Raw genomic sequence first — 20,255 nt, 5'->3', positions numbered from 1 at the left:
ACAAGTAACAGACTGATTTGGAGGAAAATTGTAGATAGGAAGTTAATAATGATGTAAATTTTTCATGTAGTACTATCATATCCTGTACACCCTTGAGGGTACATAGCAGGAATTTATGATGATGATGATACATGAATTACCTGAGTTAAATGCAAATATAATTTTGTTGGAAATGTCATTGTTGTTTATATAATTTAAAAAAATAACAATTTCAGAACATAACCCTGCTTTTTTAATGTGATCTGAGTCTCGCATAATGCGATTTATGTATCGCAGCATTTCTATGGAGTCTAACATCTGCATTTTAATTGAGGGTTACCTGTATATGCAAAAACTCAGATAATGAAAGTGCTGATGACAAGAGTTACCTGTACTTATACTTAGCCATATACTTAGATTAGTTCTCTTCACACATTCTTGAATGCTAATAATGTTAACATACACTAATTTTTATTATGATTGTGCCATCACTGATTAAATATTCATCAAAAATATGATAAAAAAACAGCAAAATGTTATATCATTATTATTATACAAGTATCTTCATGGAGTCAGAGGACCCATCATTGGAAAACCACGCTAACCTTTATGCACACAGTACCTATCTTACATGTCTTTAACTCCTTCTCTGTCAGGGCACTCGCAACTACAAGTTAAAACTTTCTACAAATTTCTACAAGAAAATTTCTAGAAGACAGTGTTGAAAGTTAAAACTTTCAACACTGTCTTGTATAAGGAGAGTTTAGTATTTTGGCTAATATTCTTTATTCCATATAAATTTATTCATCTGACTTTCCACCAGGTTTTGCTTATTCTGTTATCTCTTTCCACATATATTCTGCCGTTTTTCCCAAAAATTGTGCCTAAATACCTGAAATGTTTTGTTTTTGTTCTCCATTTTTTTTTCCATATTTCATTTTATTGTAATAGTGTAAACAATTTTTTTTTATTGTTGCTACCTTTTTCATTCTGAATTTGTTACAGCACATAAGAAGCTTAGACTTGTACTGGATTTAAGTTTATAATATCATATTAATAAAAGAATAAAATGTTCAGATATCAGTTAGTGTATGTGGATTTTCTGTAGCTATAATAAAGAGACCCATCTGGGTGTCTAGTGTTGGATTCTGAATGAAGAGAATTGGAGATTATTAATAATTCATTCAGAGTCCAACATAATCTGCCTTTCCCTAGGCCAAATTTGCTCATCAGGGCTAATAATCTCTTATTAATAGTGTGCTGTTCATATGATTTCTTTCAAGTTATGTTTATTAATATTTATTTGTTCATTTAACAAATGAACAAATAAATATTAATAAGTGCAGATGAAGTGCAGTTGTGAAAACTGTGTATTAAATATCGCTTGTATTATTATGAAATTAATGTTACTAAAACAGAGATAAAAACTGTAAAATATGCAATCTTATTATGCTATTAGTAAAATGTAATGTATCCAAGCAATTCTTCGAAATAAGACTTGATTGGTTGTTGTGAGAAATTATGTTATTTTTAGCCAGCTCGATATCAACAAAAACCAGTTAGAACCAGATTTTGGCAGGAAAGGAGAGTAGGATGTGATGAGTATGACATTAAAAAAGAAGAAGACAGTAATAAGCAGAGAGAAATAACCTGGGGTTGAATGTAGTATGAATGACTTGGGACCGCTCTGTATTTTGACTTATCTTTCTTCGAGCTCTTATTCTTTTATAAATTCCTATCGCCTCGCAGAAGGATAGCATAGGACGAAAAGATAATAAGAATAAGTAAGAAATATTGAAAGTTAAGCAATTACGAGCAAGAAGATAAATTCTCCCGAGTTAACTAATCAGTTACTGAAACCCAGGATTCTATAATATTTGTGTGCTCTCAAAGTGAAATTATTCAAGAACCAAGGAGTGTTTCTAGGATTCTCGATAATGAGGAAGCTATACTGTTTATACTGATATCCTTACCAGTATAAACAGTATACTATTTATACTGGTAAGGATATCTTTTCTATGCCTCGTGTGAAGTAGCAAAGCTTGTTTCTGGAGAACTTGATATAGTTCATATTGCTGAAATTAACAGTTCAAGATTGATTGTGTGTAGCGAAACATTTCCTCATAAACACAATATATGAAGTATTTCTGGATTAATAGTTCATATTAGAATGTGTGATATAGTGAAGCCTGTTATGTTGGAACACAATGTAAAATTGAAATTGGATTTTCTGAGGACTATTGCATTAAATTGATTAAACTTGGAAGTTTCTAAATGAATGACTGATGACTTGTACTTTGTGATTGTTCTGAATAGTTAAGCTGAATCAATATTTAAAGTACATTAAACGATAGCTTTGTTTAGAGTGAAGTTGTGTTTGGAATCTTTGATAATAAGAAGAGTGGAATTTATATGCATAAATTCTAATCATAAATGACAGCTGAGTAATTTGCTAATGTCTTAATGAGAACTTATTCATTCTTAATTGTATTATCCCTACTAGAAATCCTTGTTTTAATGTAAATTTATGTGTTAAAGCATTAAATATTTTTATTTGAATTGAATCTTGTGTTTGCCTGATTTCTTTCATTGCACCGCTCATTAAAATAATTCGAATCTTAGCAGGAACCCTATATTTAATAAGGAGAATTTCGGCTTGAATAAAGTTGATAACTATATGGTACTAACTGATGGTTGATTTCACAATGTTGCTTGTGCGAATTAGAACATAGAGTGGCGCAGTTAAAAAATAAATTTTCTCTGTGTTCGAATGTGAAGTCAGCTTACAGCTAGAGTATACAACGAAGTAGAACGAAGGATCTAATAAAATGGCGCAGTCAGCAGGATGTTGATTCACTTGTATTAATTTAGAGATTAAGTTTTTTTATATATAGCTTAAGAGGAACTAATTCTTAAAACTTTAGTAGTAAAGTTAAGTGAATCATGGTGAGTTGGTTGTAGAACAAATCAGGCAAAGAATTGTATTTTGAATAGTTTTAAAATTGAAGTTGTGAGAATTAAAGAAGTAACTAATAATCCAATATGGCTCTTGCATCTAGCATGGGAATGGAGGACAGTGAGTTCTTCCGAACTGTAAACCCCCAACAGGTATTTCCTCTATTTTCAGGAGAGGAATCAGATGATGTGCTATCATTTTTTCTTTTGTGGAAAAACTTCGAGAAGTAACAAATTGGACTGATTTTCAATTATTAATATTGCTACGAAGTAAATTAATTGGTAAGGCTAAAGACGTTTCTGTATTCATCTCCCATACTTAAGAAAACATTAGAGTACAAAAAATTTAAAGATGCCTTGATATCACAATTTTCTGAACTGTGGAAACTACAGAGGATCACACAGAAAGATAAGGAAAGTGTTACCAACTTTTATAATCATATGTTAACACTCTCCAACAGTTTAAATGTGTCCAATGTAGATAAGCCTCATTTAGATTGGGCTGTATTCCAACAAGTTCGCCAAGGCGTTAGACCAGAATTAAGAGAGACAGCCTACAAGAAGAGAATTACTACATTGGAGGAATGTCTTAAAGCTGTGAAGGAAAGAGAACAAATGATAGGAGACTTTTGTCCCTCATCCAATGTAGGCCATGTGAATATCATAGAAAGGGCTGATTGTTCCCTAAACCTAATCGAAACTAGAAAAGAGAACAAAAAAGAAAAGGGAAGGAAGAAAGTATTGGGGAAAATTTCATAAATCTTAACCACATATCTGAGAGTGAAGAGCAATCCAACAAGAAGAAATTAATGCAGGAAGTGCAAACTCTAGTTCACCATGAGGTAAAGAGATTGCAGCAACCAGTAATAGATTGCCTTGATGTAGCAAAACAACTGGCAGCTATCACTTTAAATTCTCAAGAGAACCACAACCCCACAACAATAGAATCAATGAGATGATAGAACAGGAGGTGCAAAAACAAAATCGGCCCATATTAGCAAATCTGGATAAGGTAATGCAAGGATTAGAGGGTATCAATCAACAAATGCCCATTGCCTCTCAACTCCAGGCAAAGAGAGAATACCTCTCAAATCATACAGATCCTCCCAAGTGTTTTCAATGCTACAAAACTGGGCATATTGCCAGAAATTGTTCCTATGTTATGGGAACATACTCAAAAAACAGATGGGATTCAAATTTTGGGCATATTCCTCATAGAAAGTGCAGTAATTATCAAAACTCCTTTAAATTGAATGAGTCAGTAATGAAGATGAGAGGAAATATCCAAGGATTTCAGTGTAATATTTTGTTAGACACAGGCTGTAATGCTTCAACTATTAGTAGAGATTACTTCCTGCACATAAGGCATAGATTGTGGAAAGACATTGCTCAATTAAGGAAACTGGAGAGAATTATTACTCTCTCAGACTCTAACTTTGTAGAATACGAGAAAGTTCGTGCAAGAATTTATCTGCCAAATTTTAGACTCTGTGTCTGGCAGGATTTGCTGGTTATTCCTTCAACACTTAACTCGGATTCTCACATCATCTTAGGAACTAACTTTATGGAAAAGGATCACTTTTCATGTGATTTTTCTAAGGGTAAGATATCCCTGATGAATAGAAGAAGAAAGCAACTTACAGAAAGGTTTAGTAAATCTTACAAGGAAGCAACTTACAGAAAGGTTTAGTAAATCATATGAAGTACTACCTCCAAGTAAAGTGCAATCACCTACAAATAAGCTAATTGAGCATAATAGTAGTGCAGACTTTAATAAACTGAATCAGCCTGAAGCTCAACTCAACACAGACATAGCATTACAAGAACAAGTATCCAAACCTGAATACTTGTTCATATAATAATAAAACTTGTTCGATAATGAGGATAGTAAAGATTCAAATAAAAAAGTAGAGGAGAATAAATGCACAAATCATAATAAGGAATCAAGTTTTGTCCAGACGAGATATAATCTGAGACCTAGAGAAAAAAATAAGAAGTTTGAATCCTCTGCAGGAGTGACCTGTGTGAAAAATTTTTCTTTAAAGAAAAATTTTCAGAGGAAGAGTAAGCTTTTGTTGGATTCTGAATGAGGAGAATTGGAAATTATTAATTCAGAGTCCAACATAATCTGCCATTCCCTAAGCCAAATTTGCTCAACAGACTAATAATCTCTTGTTAATAGTATGCTATTTATATAATTTCTTTCAAATTATGTTTATTAATATTTATTTGTTCACTTATTATTTTTATATGAAGTACAGTTGTAAAAACTATGTATTAAATATCACTTATTACTATGAGATTAATGTTACTGATACAGAGATAAAATTTGTAAAATATCCAATCTTTTTATGTTGTTAGTAAAATGTAATGTATCCAAGTAATTCTTCAAAATAAGACTTGATTGGTTGTTGTGAGAAATTATGTTATTTTTAGCCAGCATGTGCTTTAGCGTGAGTTACTGTACAATATATAAGAAGCCAGTTTGAATCAGATTTTGGCAGGAAAGGAGAGTAGGATGTCATGAGCAGTGCATAAAAAAGAAAGAACACAGTGGAAAGAGAAGGGGAGAATTAACCTGGTGTTGAACGGAGTAGGAAGGACTGAGAACCGCTCTGTATTTTGACCTATCTTTCTTCGAGCCCTTATTCTTTTATAAATTCCTGTTGCCTTGCAAAAGGATAGCGTTGGACGGAAGGATAATAAGAATAAGTAAGAAATATTGAAAGTTAGGCAATCACGAGCAAGAAGATAAATTCTCCCGTGTTAACTAATCAGTTACTGAAACCCAGGATTCTATAATATTTGTGTGCTCTCAAAGTAAAAGTATTCAAGAACCAAGGAATGTTTCTCGATGATGAGGAAGCTATACTGTTTATACCGGTAAGGATATCTTTTCTATGCCTTGTGTGAAGCAGTGAAGCTTGATTCTTTAGAACATGATATAGTTCATATTACTGAAATTAACAGTCAGGGTTGAATGTGTGATATAGTGAAGCATTTCCTCATAAACGTAATATATGAAGTATCTCTGGATTAATAGTTCATATTTGAATGTGTGATTTTGTGAAGCCTGTTACATAAGAACGCAATGTAAAATTGAGACTGAACTTTCTGAGAACTATTGTGTTAAATTGATAAAACTTTGAAGTGCTAAATGAATGTCTGATGACTTGTGCTTTGTGATTGTTCTAAATAGTTAAACTGAGTCAATATTTAAGTACATTGAATGATAACTTTGTTCAGAGTGAAATAATGTTTGGAATCTTTGATAATAGGAAGAGTAGAATATGTATGCATAAATTCTAATCGTAATTGATATACTCAGCTGAGTAAATTACTAATGTCTTAACGAGAACTTATTTATTCTTAATTGTATTATCCTTACTAGAAATCCTTGTTTTAATGTAAATTTATGTGTTAAAGCATTAAATATTTTTATTTGAGTTGAATCTTGTGTTTGCCTGATTTCTTTCATTGCACCGCTCATTAAAATAGTTCGAATCTTAACAGGAACCCTATATATAATAAAGAGAATTTCTGCCTGAATTAAGTTGATAACTATATGGTGCTAACTGATGGTTGATTTCACAACGTTGCTTATGCAAATTAGAACATAGAGTGGCGCAGTTAAAAATAAATTTTCTCTGTGTTGGAATGTGAAGTTAGCCTACAGCTAGAGTATACAACGAAGGATCCAACACTAGTAAGTAATGTACCTAGTGATGGTAATCATTGGTTATCTCCAATTTCTCAAGTATATTTCACTATAAAGTTTTGTCTGTTTAATTGCACTAGAAACATATTATGCATGTGGCACAGCCAGAAGTGAGTGAGGCTTTTAGTGAGATGTAATTAGTGCTTTTTTTTTTTTCCCAATTGTCTCCATGAAAAGAAGAGGTGGGATCACACTTATAACATATATGAATATTATCTTACACCACTACCATTCTGCATAAAATATGGCTCAGTTAAATCATTAGCAAATAGAACTAGAGAGTGATTTGCTTCTAATTTTAAAATTGGAACTTTTTTTTTTTATTTATAAGCAGTTTATAAATTGGTATTTATTGAGCATGTTCTTAATTTTTTCAAAGATTAAAGCAGGTTGAAAAAATTAAGTGATATTCAATATATTGTGAATTTAAAGTGGTATTAGTATATTGAGTAAATACTAATTACAAACTGCTTATAAACCAATATTTAAGCTAATATCCTGATGATCTCCAAAATATGAAGTCTGTCCCATTATCAACACTAGGAATGTAACAGGATCCATTGTCAGTAAAATTTCTTATTATGGACATTTTAGTAGATCTGCAGTTTATAGAGAGAGAGAGAGACAATACAATGAAAATTATATAATTATCAACCAATATGGACAAAGTGAATTAGTTGACAGCTATGTCCTACATGCAACTAGATGGAAATGAACCATTATTTTAAGATGACTCTACTTCAGAAGTGAAAGGTTATTCTGAGAATCTTTTTATGTACTAGAGAACACTCCTAATCTAAACAAACTTGGATTGCGGAGAGTGTTCAGAAAATTGGGAACACTATCCTTTTCCATAAAAAAATAAATCAATAAATAAAAAATAATAAAAATAAAATAACTAGGCTCCTTTCACTGAACCCAAACAGCATAATCAGTATGTTTCAATACTTACAATTTCATGTTCTTAATCGAATTAATTTGCTTACCTTCATTCTGAAGGAGAAGTTAAATTTTCACAGCAGGTAAAATTCAATTGCCCACCATTGGACATGTGCTGAAAAGTTTTGAAGAAACATGCACCTTCATTATAGGTGTCTCCAGGGCATTTGCTCATGTTTGGCATCACATCATTCACTGTAGGTTTTGGTGGATGACACCATCTCTTTGAGCTTTGCCACTTATGCAGGCCTCAGAACTTCATTCTGTTACCTACTTACTCTCTTTCTTCAGTACATAAATAACTTACTATCATTCACCACACCAGCCCTTTCCACAACTTTGCCAATGTTAGCACATTCCATTCTGTTACTCTTTTGATAAACTATGTAGTTCTCAAACATCCAGTCATCAAGATCACCTGCAACCAGTACTTTAAATACTGATCTCCTCACCATCTGCTCAGCACACCGCATCACACAACTGCATCCTGATGGTTCAGCTGCATCATCTCAAACAGAAAAGGCAAATCCCCCTTCTGGCGCCCTACTTTAATTCTTGCACTGCTGATTTTGGTCAATCCCCCCCCCCCCTTCCCCCCAACCATTCCAAACACTCAAAACTCACTGCCCAGAAAGAGATCAGAAAAATTTTGCTCAAATTACATGCCAAAAAGTCTTGGCCCTGGTGGCATTCCTCTGATTGTTTTATAGGTTTGTGCTCCAGAGTTGACTCACATTTTGTATCATGCCATTTTTATCCTTTCTTATTTCACTGTTATAAGAGGTCTGAAAAAGGTGATCAGTAGGCAATATACTTACTTATGACACTGATATCTGGATAAATACCATGGAAAAGTTTGGCAAGTCTCTCCTGATCCTTTTGATCAGGTCTGACACAAAAGGCATGTTAAGTAAACTTCCATCATGTGGTTTGCCTCTGACTTCTGCAGTGGACTGCCAGATTTCTGACTGGACATTTGCTTTGGGTGATGGTGAATGGTTCTCTATCTTCTAAGTATATCAATGCAGGCTTCCTACAAGACTCTCTTCTCTCATCTATTCTATTCTTTCTATACCTAGTGTAGTCATAAATGTTGTTACTACTTGAACAGTGCATAAACCTTTAATCTATTAGTAAATCATTTACAGCTTTTGGCACATACAATGTGCATATAGCAGCACTCGTTGTTCAAAATGTCCTCCCTTTTGCCTTCACGCTTGCCTGAAGTCTGTGAGGCTACATATTGATGGTAGCATGCACAACATCTAATGGCAACATTGCCGCTGCTCGTTCCAATCCGTCTTTAGGCTGGCAATGCTAGAGTGTCATTTCTTGCAGGCTACTCTCTCAATCTCCGACTAAAATTTGAAGTCACGGTTTCAGATCAGGACTGTCAGACAGCCAATCAGATGTTATATGATGTGTAGTTGGGCACATTTACCTCCAACTACTGGTCAGAAGTATGTGTGCGCCTTTTGTGGAGGGGGCTGAGTCCTGTTGAAAGGTCCACTGCCTACCATGAAACAATGTATTGTCCTGGGGATATACCACAGGTTCTAGCACTGCATCCTGATACACTTTGGCAAAGGTTTTGACAACTTTCTTGCAAAAAGGCAACTTGGATAACCCTGCTAACCCCCCCCCATCAAGCGGTGATGACCTCTCTGAATCCTGGGTGCTACAGCACATGCTCTGCAAGCATCCAGGGCATATATATATATATCTGATCTGATCATGTTTTGGTAGTTAAATGACTCTTCAGTGATGAAAATCTTCTCATCTGTCAACAGGATATCTCTGTGCCTTTGATTTTATCACCCTATGCTGCATAAGTTGTAGTATTAGGAAATGTCCAGTAGAATGACAATAGTCATCAGTTTAGTACACGTGACATTGTTCTCTGCAAAATGTTCATCTTTCATGACATCACTTTCTGCATTCTCACAGGATTACTGTACAGGCATGCCTTTACAGCCCTCACAAGCTATTCCATCCTGGCACAGCATGGTCGGCTTGTTCTTTGGTGGTCAGATATGTCTATATCATTATAAGAGTTAATAGGTGATACGCAAACATCTTACTGATCCTGAGTGTTATAGCATGGTGAAAATAACAGCTGGCTGCATTCCCACCTTGTGAAGTGCTATTAATCTCCCTCATTGCATGTTAACCCATACAGCTAGACAACTCTCTCTACTGATAAATGCATGAATGTTGGCTGCACACATTATCACTAATGGAACTGGGCTCGCACAATTCTGTGGACAGTGCAGGGTCATACAGAAGTTGTGACAGTATTTATGGCAAATCTATGTATATAAATGATCTACTCTATTAGGCTACCAACCTAATACATAGTCTTTCTGACAACACATCCTTTTTGTTTGATAAACTCGTCAGTGCACGAAATATCACAATCTCAAGAGCCAGTTTAGAATATCCAGTTTATCTCAAATTTATCTCAAATCTCTAATTTAAATATGTTCATGCATTCATGGTTGCAGCACTCCAGAGTCCTGTAGTATGTGAAAAAATCAATTATCTGTAGATGTTCCTAGCTATTCAGATAACATGAATCAACCAACAGCAGCAAAATCAGGGAAAAATCCGTATTTCTTTTGTGTCTTCTCCATGTGATTGTATGCCATTCTTTATGTAGTAAAATGATGACTAATTCAATTCCTGTACAGAATTTTTTTTTTTATACAAAATTTTCCAAACATTTTTCTAGAAAAAATTTTACAAAATTATTCTTAACAGAACAAGAGATTTATAGAACTTTATAAGATGTATAGTTCAACATGCTATATAATTTATATAAGAGATTTATTAAACTAGAATGTTTAATGGGGGGATGCAGGTGAATATGGGTTTGGCAACCTAGAGGATAGCAAGGAGAGATGAAAGCAGAGTATGAAAGAGTGAAAACATGAGAATAAGAATCAAATTTTTTTAGGGTGCTTCATTGATAAGAGGAGTGCTTGAGGAGAATGTAAGGAAATCATGTTTTCCTGATGCCAAGATTAAGGATGTTAGCCATGCTGTATGAATGCAGATAGTGAAGATGAAAGAGATCTTTATTTTGGTAGTTACAAATGATTTAGCAGGGGTGATGAGTATGGTATGTAAAAAGATATAAAGTAGTTGCTAGTAGTTGCAAAAATGCAAAAAACAAGAGTGAGAAATTAAAAGTTGAGTGTGTTGCCACAATATGATAGAAGCAAGATGGAATGGAGAGCTATGATTGAGAATGCATCAGTGCATAGCTCTTCATTCCATCTTGCTTGAAATGAAAGAATGGTATGTGGAGTTTGTCAAGTAACTTTGATGAAAGGAAGGATGGCTTGCATCTGAATGGATTTGGTGTCAGGAGTCTTGAGAGAAATTTGTTCAGTGAAAGTTTGGAAGTGCAGAATCAGGGAAACTAGGATGTTTAGGGGGATGCATGTGAACATGGGTCTGGCAACCTGGAGGTTAGCAAGTGAGAGTGATCACATGATACTGAATGTCACCCCTTTGTTTCTTTACTTTAGTGGACTAAACAACACCAGATGTAATAAAGGTTGTGGGATGATGTGTGTGTGTGTGTGGTGGTGGTGGGAGGGGGGGGGTATTGCAGTTTATGTATACTGATGCCAGAAGTATTCAGAATAAGTGAGAGGAGTTTTTGTCATTGGTTAACTCAACTTGGCCAAAAGTTGGCATTAGTGAGACTTGGTTGACTTAGGATGATATAGGAATAGAATGCAATGGATATAGTATCTTCAAAGAGGACAAAAGGAACAGGATGGGCAGAGAGGTTTTGCTAATATCACAGAAAAATTGAAGCCAGAAAGAGTAGATGTGCATCAGAATGAAGGGGGATGCAGAGGGCAGTTCATTTGGATGCTATGTGGTGTGAGATATAGACCAACAGGACAAAATATATAATTGGTTGCTACTATAACCCAGGTGGTATAAGGGAGAATCTAGATGACATGCATTGGCAAATTAGCATGATGAATGCAGGTCCTTTAATTATTATGGGAGTATTTCAACTATGGGAGCATAGACTGAGAGGAGGAATGGTTACTTGGAAGGAAAGAAATGGAATTTATTCAGTTGCTGAGAGGTAGTTACTTGTGACAGCATGTGATGAAAGGGATGTGAAGTTCGAGAGTGCTATATCTGGTCATAGCGTAAGAGAACTTAACAGTAACCAATCTAGCTGTGCCGTCTCCATTTGGGGAAAGTAATCGTGTAGTTGATCTGAGAGATTGCCAGACACATAGAAATTTCTCTTAAGAAAGGGTATATGTAGAAATTACAAAGTGAGCAGTTATGACAAGGTGGGGAATCAGCTTTCAGCAGTGCTTGTAGCATAAGAATTTTTAGGGAAGAGATGTTGGTAGTGCATGGGAGGTGGTCAAGAGTGGTTTGAAGAAAGCAGTATCACACTGTATACCCAGAGTCAGAAGGATAAATCAAGTGAGAGTTAGATGGATGAATAGCATTATTAAGCAGGAGTTGCAAAGGAAATGTTGGGGAGAAAATATAAAGATAAAGTTGATCAGCAAAAATGCTACAAAAAACTAGATGATAGGAGACATGATAGAAGCATATAAGTTATTCAAGGGGTATTTATAGAATTGACACTGAAGACATTTTTCAGTACATGGCAGGAAGAGAGAGAATGAGGGGAGGGGATCACCCATAGAAATTGCATGAGTGCGAAGAGCAAGGGGGTTAGGACTGGATTTTTTGTTCAGAATGTGGTGAATGGGTAGAATGGATATCCAGAGGTGGTTTTGAGTGCTTCATCAGTGAATAAGTTAAGGAGAGGTATGATAGGTGTTATGTGAATAATGGCTAGTTATGAATAATGCAGATACCTGTATAATAATAATTGTAGCAGATATTAGTTTTGCTCTTTACTAGAAATTTCTCGAAACATTTCTGTATATGAGGGGTTCATTTCCTTTTTCTGTATGTCACTGGCTCTCTTTAATAACTTGAAAATACCTCTACTTCTTTCCTATAACATTCTCAAAAAAAAAACTTTCTATACCTGTCTCTGATCTGGAGAATCGTTATAATATTAGAGAGTGTTTGTCTCCATATCAACTTGATCTATCTTGGAATCTCATCAATCATCCTTCCCATAATGGATTACACTATGTATATATATGTGTGCCCAAGAGGGGAGTGTGTGCTGGTCATGTTGATAGGACAGCTTAATACAAAGTTAGTTGCTCCTTTTTGGATAAAATAAGAATGAACACAAGAATATAATTTTTTGTCAAATATAGTTTTTTTCCCCCTTTCTGGCAGAAAAACTTGCCACCTACTGAAAATTGTTGATGGTTTCCAGAAGTGAGCAATGTGGTAATCAGTAACTTATTTTCACATATGTTTTTTTTTTTTTTCTCTTTCTCTCTCTGCTGTATGTCTTTTCTCTAAATATGTTCATATGTACTGTTCTGCTGAAATAAATTTTTTTATCGCCTTTCTCTGAGGATGTAAAAATATAAGCAGCTGCATCATGATCTTAATCACAGCCCTGTTTCAAACCTGATGAACTAATTTATCATTTTATTCTTTCATTCCAACTGTCAGTTGAAAAAGTCTTACTCATAGTATTTCTCAAGTACTATTACTTATAGCTTAAAAATTAAATTAAAAATTTTTAAAAATTAATATGTTCCTTCTGTCTTTTTTAACTTCATGTCTTTACAACTTCATCTTCATTGGGCATTTGGTTGGAAGGACTACAGTTTGAATTACTATTTATGGCTTGATGAACTTTGCTAAGGACTTTTCAACTGAGGATGCTTTCACTATTCTCATGTGAAAATGGTACTTTTTCAACCAGAAAACAGAAAAATTTTGTGGTTGAATTCCCATCTTTCTTCCTAAGACTTAATGAATCTTGATAATAGCCTTTCACCTGAAGGTGGGATCACAATTTCCATAAGAAAGTGGCAGTTTTTCATCTGCAAAACAGAGAATATGCTAGCAGAACATAATATAATACATAGCCTTTGTGCCTTGAGCTATACTTCCATCCCAGCACCTTCCTGCACTACTAGCATACTGTGGGTTCTGCAATTAACATACACAGTGTGCCCATTGAGTGATGAGATTGATTTTTTACAGGACAGCTCTTTGAATAAAAGTAACAATATGTTTATAGTTTTGACTACTAGAGTGTGTTGTAATCACAGGAGTAACTTTCGAGTCTGGTGATGCAGCAGTTTTCGTGTCACAAATATTGAAATAAGAAAATGTGAGTGGAGCGTGTTAGAAGTTGTGTACTGCAGCAAAGAGCTCTGATAAAATTTTACTGTTAATTAAGAAAAAATGCTACTGAAATGTAGCAAGACATAAAAAAAAGTTTACGGGTGATGGCTGTCTGAGCCATCACCCGTAAACTTTCATGATCATGACCATGCACAGGTGTTCTAGTTTTTGTTTAAAGAGGGGAGGGAGTCCCTGGAGGATGGACCATGCTATGGAGGATGGACAGATTCTGCATGGACAAATGAAAATACAGTGAAAGCTAGGGAAATTGTTGCTCATGACAGGCAAATAACCACTACACTACTCATTGTACAGCTTGGTGTCAGTAAGGAAACAGCCAGGTTAATCATAGTTAAAAGTGTGTGCCACAGACACAACACATTTTAGTTGGTTTGTGGCACACACGTTAACACATGAACAGAGAGAGCACCGGGTTGCATGTTGTCAAAATTTCATCTATGCAGTTGATCATGATCATGATGTGTTGCAAAGAATTGTCACCAGTAACAAAAGTTGATGTTTTCAGTTTGATCCAGAAATGAAATGCCAGAGCATGGAATGGTGTGGAACATCTGTCAAAGCAATGGTCATTTTTTCTTTCAATGTTGCTGGAATTATCCACCATGAATTTGTTCCTGAGGGGCACCAAAGTGAATGGTCAGTATTATTTAAGAGTAATGCATTGCATGTACACGTGACGTGTCAGGAAAGAACTGTTCCATAACAACAATTGGATTCTGTTGCATGATGTGCCCCCCCCACACACACAGTGTGCTGCCTAGGAAGCAGTTTCTGTGTGGTGTGACCCAGAGTCTGAAGGAGGTTCCTATTCAGGACTCCCACTGTGCCTTTAAACACCTGTATGACAGATAAATGTTGTGTGGAGTTGGAGGGAGATTATTTTAAATCTGTGAAATTGAAAATTCCAAATATAGTTCTTTGTTTTGATATAATAATTGTTGTCACATTACTTAACTGGCACACTGTGTATATGTAGAAACTATAATAAAGCACAGTATTTATAAATTTTTGATCTTGCAATATCCTAATTACTATACTTCTAATTTCTCCCTCTCTCTCTCTCTCTGCAGGAGTAAAGTCCATACTTTTGAATCTTTTTTGAATACCTGGATCGAAAAGCTAAAAGAATCTGAACCTACCACAGTGACTTTACGTTTATATAAAGAAATTGAAAAATATAAGGTAGGTGCCACTTTTTATTTAAAAAAATAATCTTCGTAAATGTTGAATAGAATTCATATAAATGTTATTCATATAACATGCTCAACCTACTACTCAGTGTCAGAAGAATGATTGCCTCCTTTAATTAAAAAATTTGGTTTTAAATGAACCACAAGAAGGAGAGAGAGGTCAGAGTTGGATGTGTTAAGAGATAGCAGTGAAAAAAAAATTTAAACGAGAAACAATATCATTTCAAGGCTTCCTGGACAACCTGGGGTTGTGGTGCAGTCGTCCTAAAGTCGTCTGCACTAGCCCTCGCATTCTCTGCAGCAGAATATTGTTCCCCTGTCTGGGACAGAAGTGCACACGCTAACATCATAGATACCCAGCTAAACTCTACCATGTGCACAATTAGTGGAACAGCGAGAAGCCCCCCCCCCCCTCTCCTGGCTGCCTGCCCTATCTAACGTTGCTCCACCAAACATACAGAGAAGACAAGCCTCGATTAAAGAATTTAATAAAGCAATGAGCAACCCACTCCTGCCCCTGCACCACACTCTTATAAATCCACCTAGTCTTCGCCTAAAATCTAGAAAGCCTTTTTGGTCCATGGACTAACTCTCTTCAGCGGCCCTGTCATCAACACCTGACATGTGGAGAGAATACTGGTCTAACAATCTCCCAACAAACGGCTTCATGGTAGAAGATCCCTGTGCTCTGCAGCCTGGTTTTGTTCTTCCTAGGAAGATTTGGTCATCAATCAATAGGATCAGAACTAACCAGGGCAGATGTGGCTACCTACTACATAAATGTATGCTATTAGACCACCCTTACTGTGATTGTTCTCCCATGGCTCAGATGATTAATCATATTATGAACGACTGCCCAAGGCACCAATTTCACGGTGGTGGCCTACAGGACATCCACAAGGTGACGGATGAGGCCTTGGATTGGCTATCCAGACATTGACCTTTAGCTATTCTGTATTCCTTTTGCCATAAGAATAAATAAATAAATAAAGTTGAGGAATTTGTACTTAAAAATGTAATATTTTAGTATAGTTTGTAGTAGATAATGCTTAGTTCTTTGTGCAATATTTGAGTAATGGCAAAAGCTGCAGCTCAATTTGCCAATGGCTTATCACTAAGCTCCCCATTTAAGGACTACATTTTACACATCGTTCTATGGGATTTTGTAGTATGCAATGCTTGTGGCATGTATGTATCCCGAAAGTTAGATATGTGGCACGTGAGACATTGGGAAATGCATATATATGAAAAATGTAGAAATCAAGAAGGATTTTGTGATTTAGACATTAGTATAATGGACCTTGGCACCGTTACATCAGAAACAGGAAAATACTAACTGAAAGAGATGAGCAGTATGATCAAGGATGAGGATAACAAGCAGAATGTGAATGAAAAAATAAAAGTAGGGAGTATGGTACGTGTGAAGTTTTCGAAGATATCATTAATTGGGAGGATAAATGGCAAACAAAAGTAGGCAACTTGCAGAGAGAGAGAGATAGATGCAGTGAAAGAAGAAGTGGAATGTTTCAGGAATGAGTTGAGAAGCATGAAAGAAGAGATTAGATAACTATAAACAATGAATACAAAGTGAATCAGAGTAGCAATAAGAGAGACATATAGGAATTATTATTATTATTATTAAGATGAGTCAGAGACTCATTGAGGGAGGCCATATACCACACACACATACACACCAGCTATTACTTATTCTTGAAGTCATTCAAACTGCTTTCACTCATAACATCCAATGGCATTCCATTCCAATCACACCTTTGCGTGATAGGAAAGTGATGTATGGAATGCCACCCTATGAGAGAAAAATCAAGCCTCCCCCCCCTTCTTAACAGCATTCATTCTTAGCTTCCAAGGATGCCCTCTTGTCCTTTCCTCACCTTCCATAAATTGAAAAATTCCATCAATTGAAATCCTGTATGACCCTTTCAGAAGTTCGTAAATCATAATCTTATCACCCATCTTGCTTCTGTTTGCTAGTGCTTGCAGTCTACAAATTCTCAATCTATCCTCATATGATATGGAATAGGAATGATAGAAGAGGAGAAAATACAAGAACCAGTAAAAGAGAGGGAATGAGAAAAATGTGAGAGAGTGCTGGAACCAGTGATGGAGAGATGACAGAACAACAGGTAAGTAGGGGAACAAAGAAAGAAAGTGTTAGAGGAGAGAGAGAGAGAGAGAGAGAAAGTAAGGAATGCAGGTGAGCAAGGAAGAAACAGAGTGGTAAGAGGTGTGATGTATGGAGACTTGATGATCCATGCTTTGCAAGATATCATGCCTGGAGGAATGATAGATAGTATGACTATGACAATTAAGCAAGGTGAAAGGGTGTATGAGCTGATTGTGATGGTAGCCACAAGTGACTTGAGAGGCAATGTGAATCTGGTGGCAAGAGATCTGAGGTGCAATCTTGTAGTTGTATAGAAGTAGACTGAGAGAGAGGGGAAGATTGTGTGGTGTGTTGCACAGGTATGATAATGCAGAGCTGCAGAGAAGAGCGTAAGTAATGAATAGTATAATAGCCAGAATGTGTCAAAAGAGAGACTCAGAATATGTGAATGCTTGGAGGGCATTTGAGGACAGATAGGAACTATATAGAAGAGATGGCTTGCATTTGAATTATGAAGAACGTATGTTTCTGTAGAGAATGCTATTCTCTGAGCGAATCAGTGTGGAAAGGTAGGGGAAACTAGAATTATCATGGTTGATGGTAGCAGGGGGTGGCCTCTTGTGGGAATAGGTGCTTGGAAGAAGTGGGAATACATCGGGTAATGCTGAATCCAATGTAGTCTGGATTCAGCATTATCCGATGCTGAATTATTTGTAGTCAAACAGTGACAATACCTTGATTCTTTACACTAATGCAGGAATATCTGGAATAAAGGAGATGAATTAGTGGTGCTGACAGCATCAGTCTGTCCAATTATTGGGATCTCTGAGATGTGATTTGATGGAAGATGATATAACTGACAGGAATAGAAGCATCAGGGTACAACATTTTTCAACAAGATAGGAAGGGAGAACGCAGTGATGGCATACTGCTTATGATAAGTGATGACATGTCCGCTCAGAGTGGAGGATTTGGATGGCAATGGCACTAATGGTTTTGAAAGCATATGGTGTGCGGTAGAGGTGGGCAAGACAGGATATTTAGTGGGGGTATTGCTACAAGCTAGAGAGTATAGAGGGGGTGAAGAGCAGGAGACGTTTAGGCAGTTGAGCTTGGCAAGTGCAAGTAGAATGATTGTTATGGGAGATTTTAACTATAACAGTATAAATTGGGACGAGAAAACTGCATGTAGTAATAAGGGAATGGAATTTCTGGAATTCTTGAAGGACAGATGTTTTAGTCAACATGTAGGCAACATGAGGTTCAAGAGTTTTAGATTTGGTTATGGCATCTCTGTTCCCAGTTGGAGAAAGAATGACCATGTGGTTTTAACTTTGAAGATGAATAGACATGCAGGAGTATCAAAGAGAAAGGAATTTATGTGGAATTATAGGTCTTAATTATAATGGTCTTAGATATCAACTTGGGGCAGTTCCATGGTGGGAGGAATTTAAAGGGCAAGATATCAGCAGTATTTGGGAAGTTGGGAAGGAATATTTATTAGCAGCATTGGCAAGCTGTATACTGTGAGTGAAGAAGAGAGCACAATTTGGTGTAAAGTGGATGACAAACAGTGTCAAATGGGAACTGCAGGTAAAAAAAGAGATTATGGAAGAGATATAGGGCGAGGGATAGAGAGCAGGTGCATGAAGAATATAAGACTCAGGCCAGGAGAGTGACTTCGCTATGTGGACAATGGGAGGAGAGATGATTATGGAGGAATTACATTGTTGGATAAAAATGGGAATAGAGTGACTGATGGAGAGGACATGGTGAGTTGTTCAATGATGCTGCATCTAATATCCACTTTGGGTATTTCATCCTAGAGAAGCGAATTTTAATACTAGAGAGAGAGATAATGCAAGATTGAGGTTTAGAAGTGCAGGAAGAGAGTGTGACCAGGTCCTGAGTGCTCTTGATGTCAATGTGGGGGGGGGGGGCAGTGGGACTGGATGGGATTTTGCCACAGGTTTTTGAGGGAATGTGCTAGGGAACTGATAGCTCCATTAACCTGACTTTTCAGTGGGTGGGGGGGGCTAGTCATAGGAAGGGTGTCCTGGGATTGGATGGGAGAATAGTGCCATTGCATGGGGGGGGGGGTAGCAGACTTGAGGTGTTGGATTGTAGACTAGTTTGTATTTCATCAGTGGTTGTATGTGTCCCACAGGGCTCAGTACTGGGACCTATATTGTTTATCCTTTATATCCATGACATTGTTAATGGATTGCAGGGGAATATTAAGTGTACATAAGCAAAGTGGATATTAGATCCAGCATTATTTCAAAGCCGAATGTAGAAACTATCAAAGTTTTGTAAGGTAAGTTGACCAGAGAGCTCATGGGAATACACTCTCCCAGCATTCATGAGTTATCTTAGTGTGAATTACTTAAAAGACATAGGTGCACCCAAGTATCTATGTATTCTCCTTTTATTAGTCCATTTTGATAAGGTTTCACTGGCCTGATATCTGTTTCTAACTGATTGGTTCTCTTCAGACACCAGGCAGAAACCTTAAGAGAGTGAAAACTCTCTTTCAGTACTAAGGAGCTTGGAATGTCTGAGAAATGTATTTTTCATAAGTGAACTTTCTGTTAGCATGTAAAAGTAATTACTAAAATAAAGAGCTATAAGGCTTCAGTTCAGTGATGCAAATATACATAAGCAGGTTTTCACTCTTAAGGTTTCTGCCTTGTGTGAAGAGAACCAACCAATTCGAAACAGCTGTTACCAAAATGGACTAATAAAAGGTGAATATATAGATGCTTGGGCGGTGCCTATGTCTTTTAAGTAGTCAACACTAAGGCAACTCATGAATGCCAGGTAGTGTATTCCCATAAGCTCTCTGGTCAACTTACCTTATGAAATTTTCATAGTTGCTACATTTGGTTTTGAAATAATGCTGCATCTAATAAGATTTGAATAATAAGATTTGATTCAAGAAGATTTGAATAAACTGGACAGATGGGCAAATGTATGGTGGGTGTCACTTTAATGCAGCTAAATGTACAGTCTTGAAGTTTGGGATACATCAATGGGAAGTTGCATACTC

At 36.2% G+C, this 20,255-nt stretch overlaps 1 protein-coding gene across 1 annotated transcript in view; it reads left to right on the top strand.

Annotated features, from left to right (window-relative positions):
* The window catches only part of btv (dynein cytoplasmic heavy chain beethoven), a 1,245,321-nt gene that overhangs the window by 309,561 nt on the left and 915,505 nt on the right, over positions 1-20,255 (top strand). The window contains exon 20 of the mRNA XM_090394552.1: positions 14,962-15,077. Coding sequence (XP_090250678.1) covers positions 14,962-15,077 — 116 coding nt within the window. The remainder of the gene's footprint in view (positions 1-14,961; positions 15,078-20,255) is intronic.

This window comes from Typopeltis vanoorti, chromosome 6 (assembly GCF_054136105.1).
Source record: "Typopeltis vanoorti isolate ZY-2024b chromosome 6, IOZ_Tvanoo_1.0, whole genome shotgun sequence".
NCBI lineage: Eukaryota > Metazoa > Arthropoda > Arachnida > Uropygi > Thelyphonidae > Typopeltis > Typopeltis vanoorti.
The sequence above is the reverse complement of the archived record's forward strand: the minus strand, read 5'-3'. Positions and strand labels throughout refer to the sequence as shown.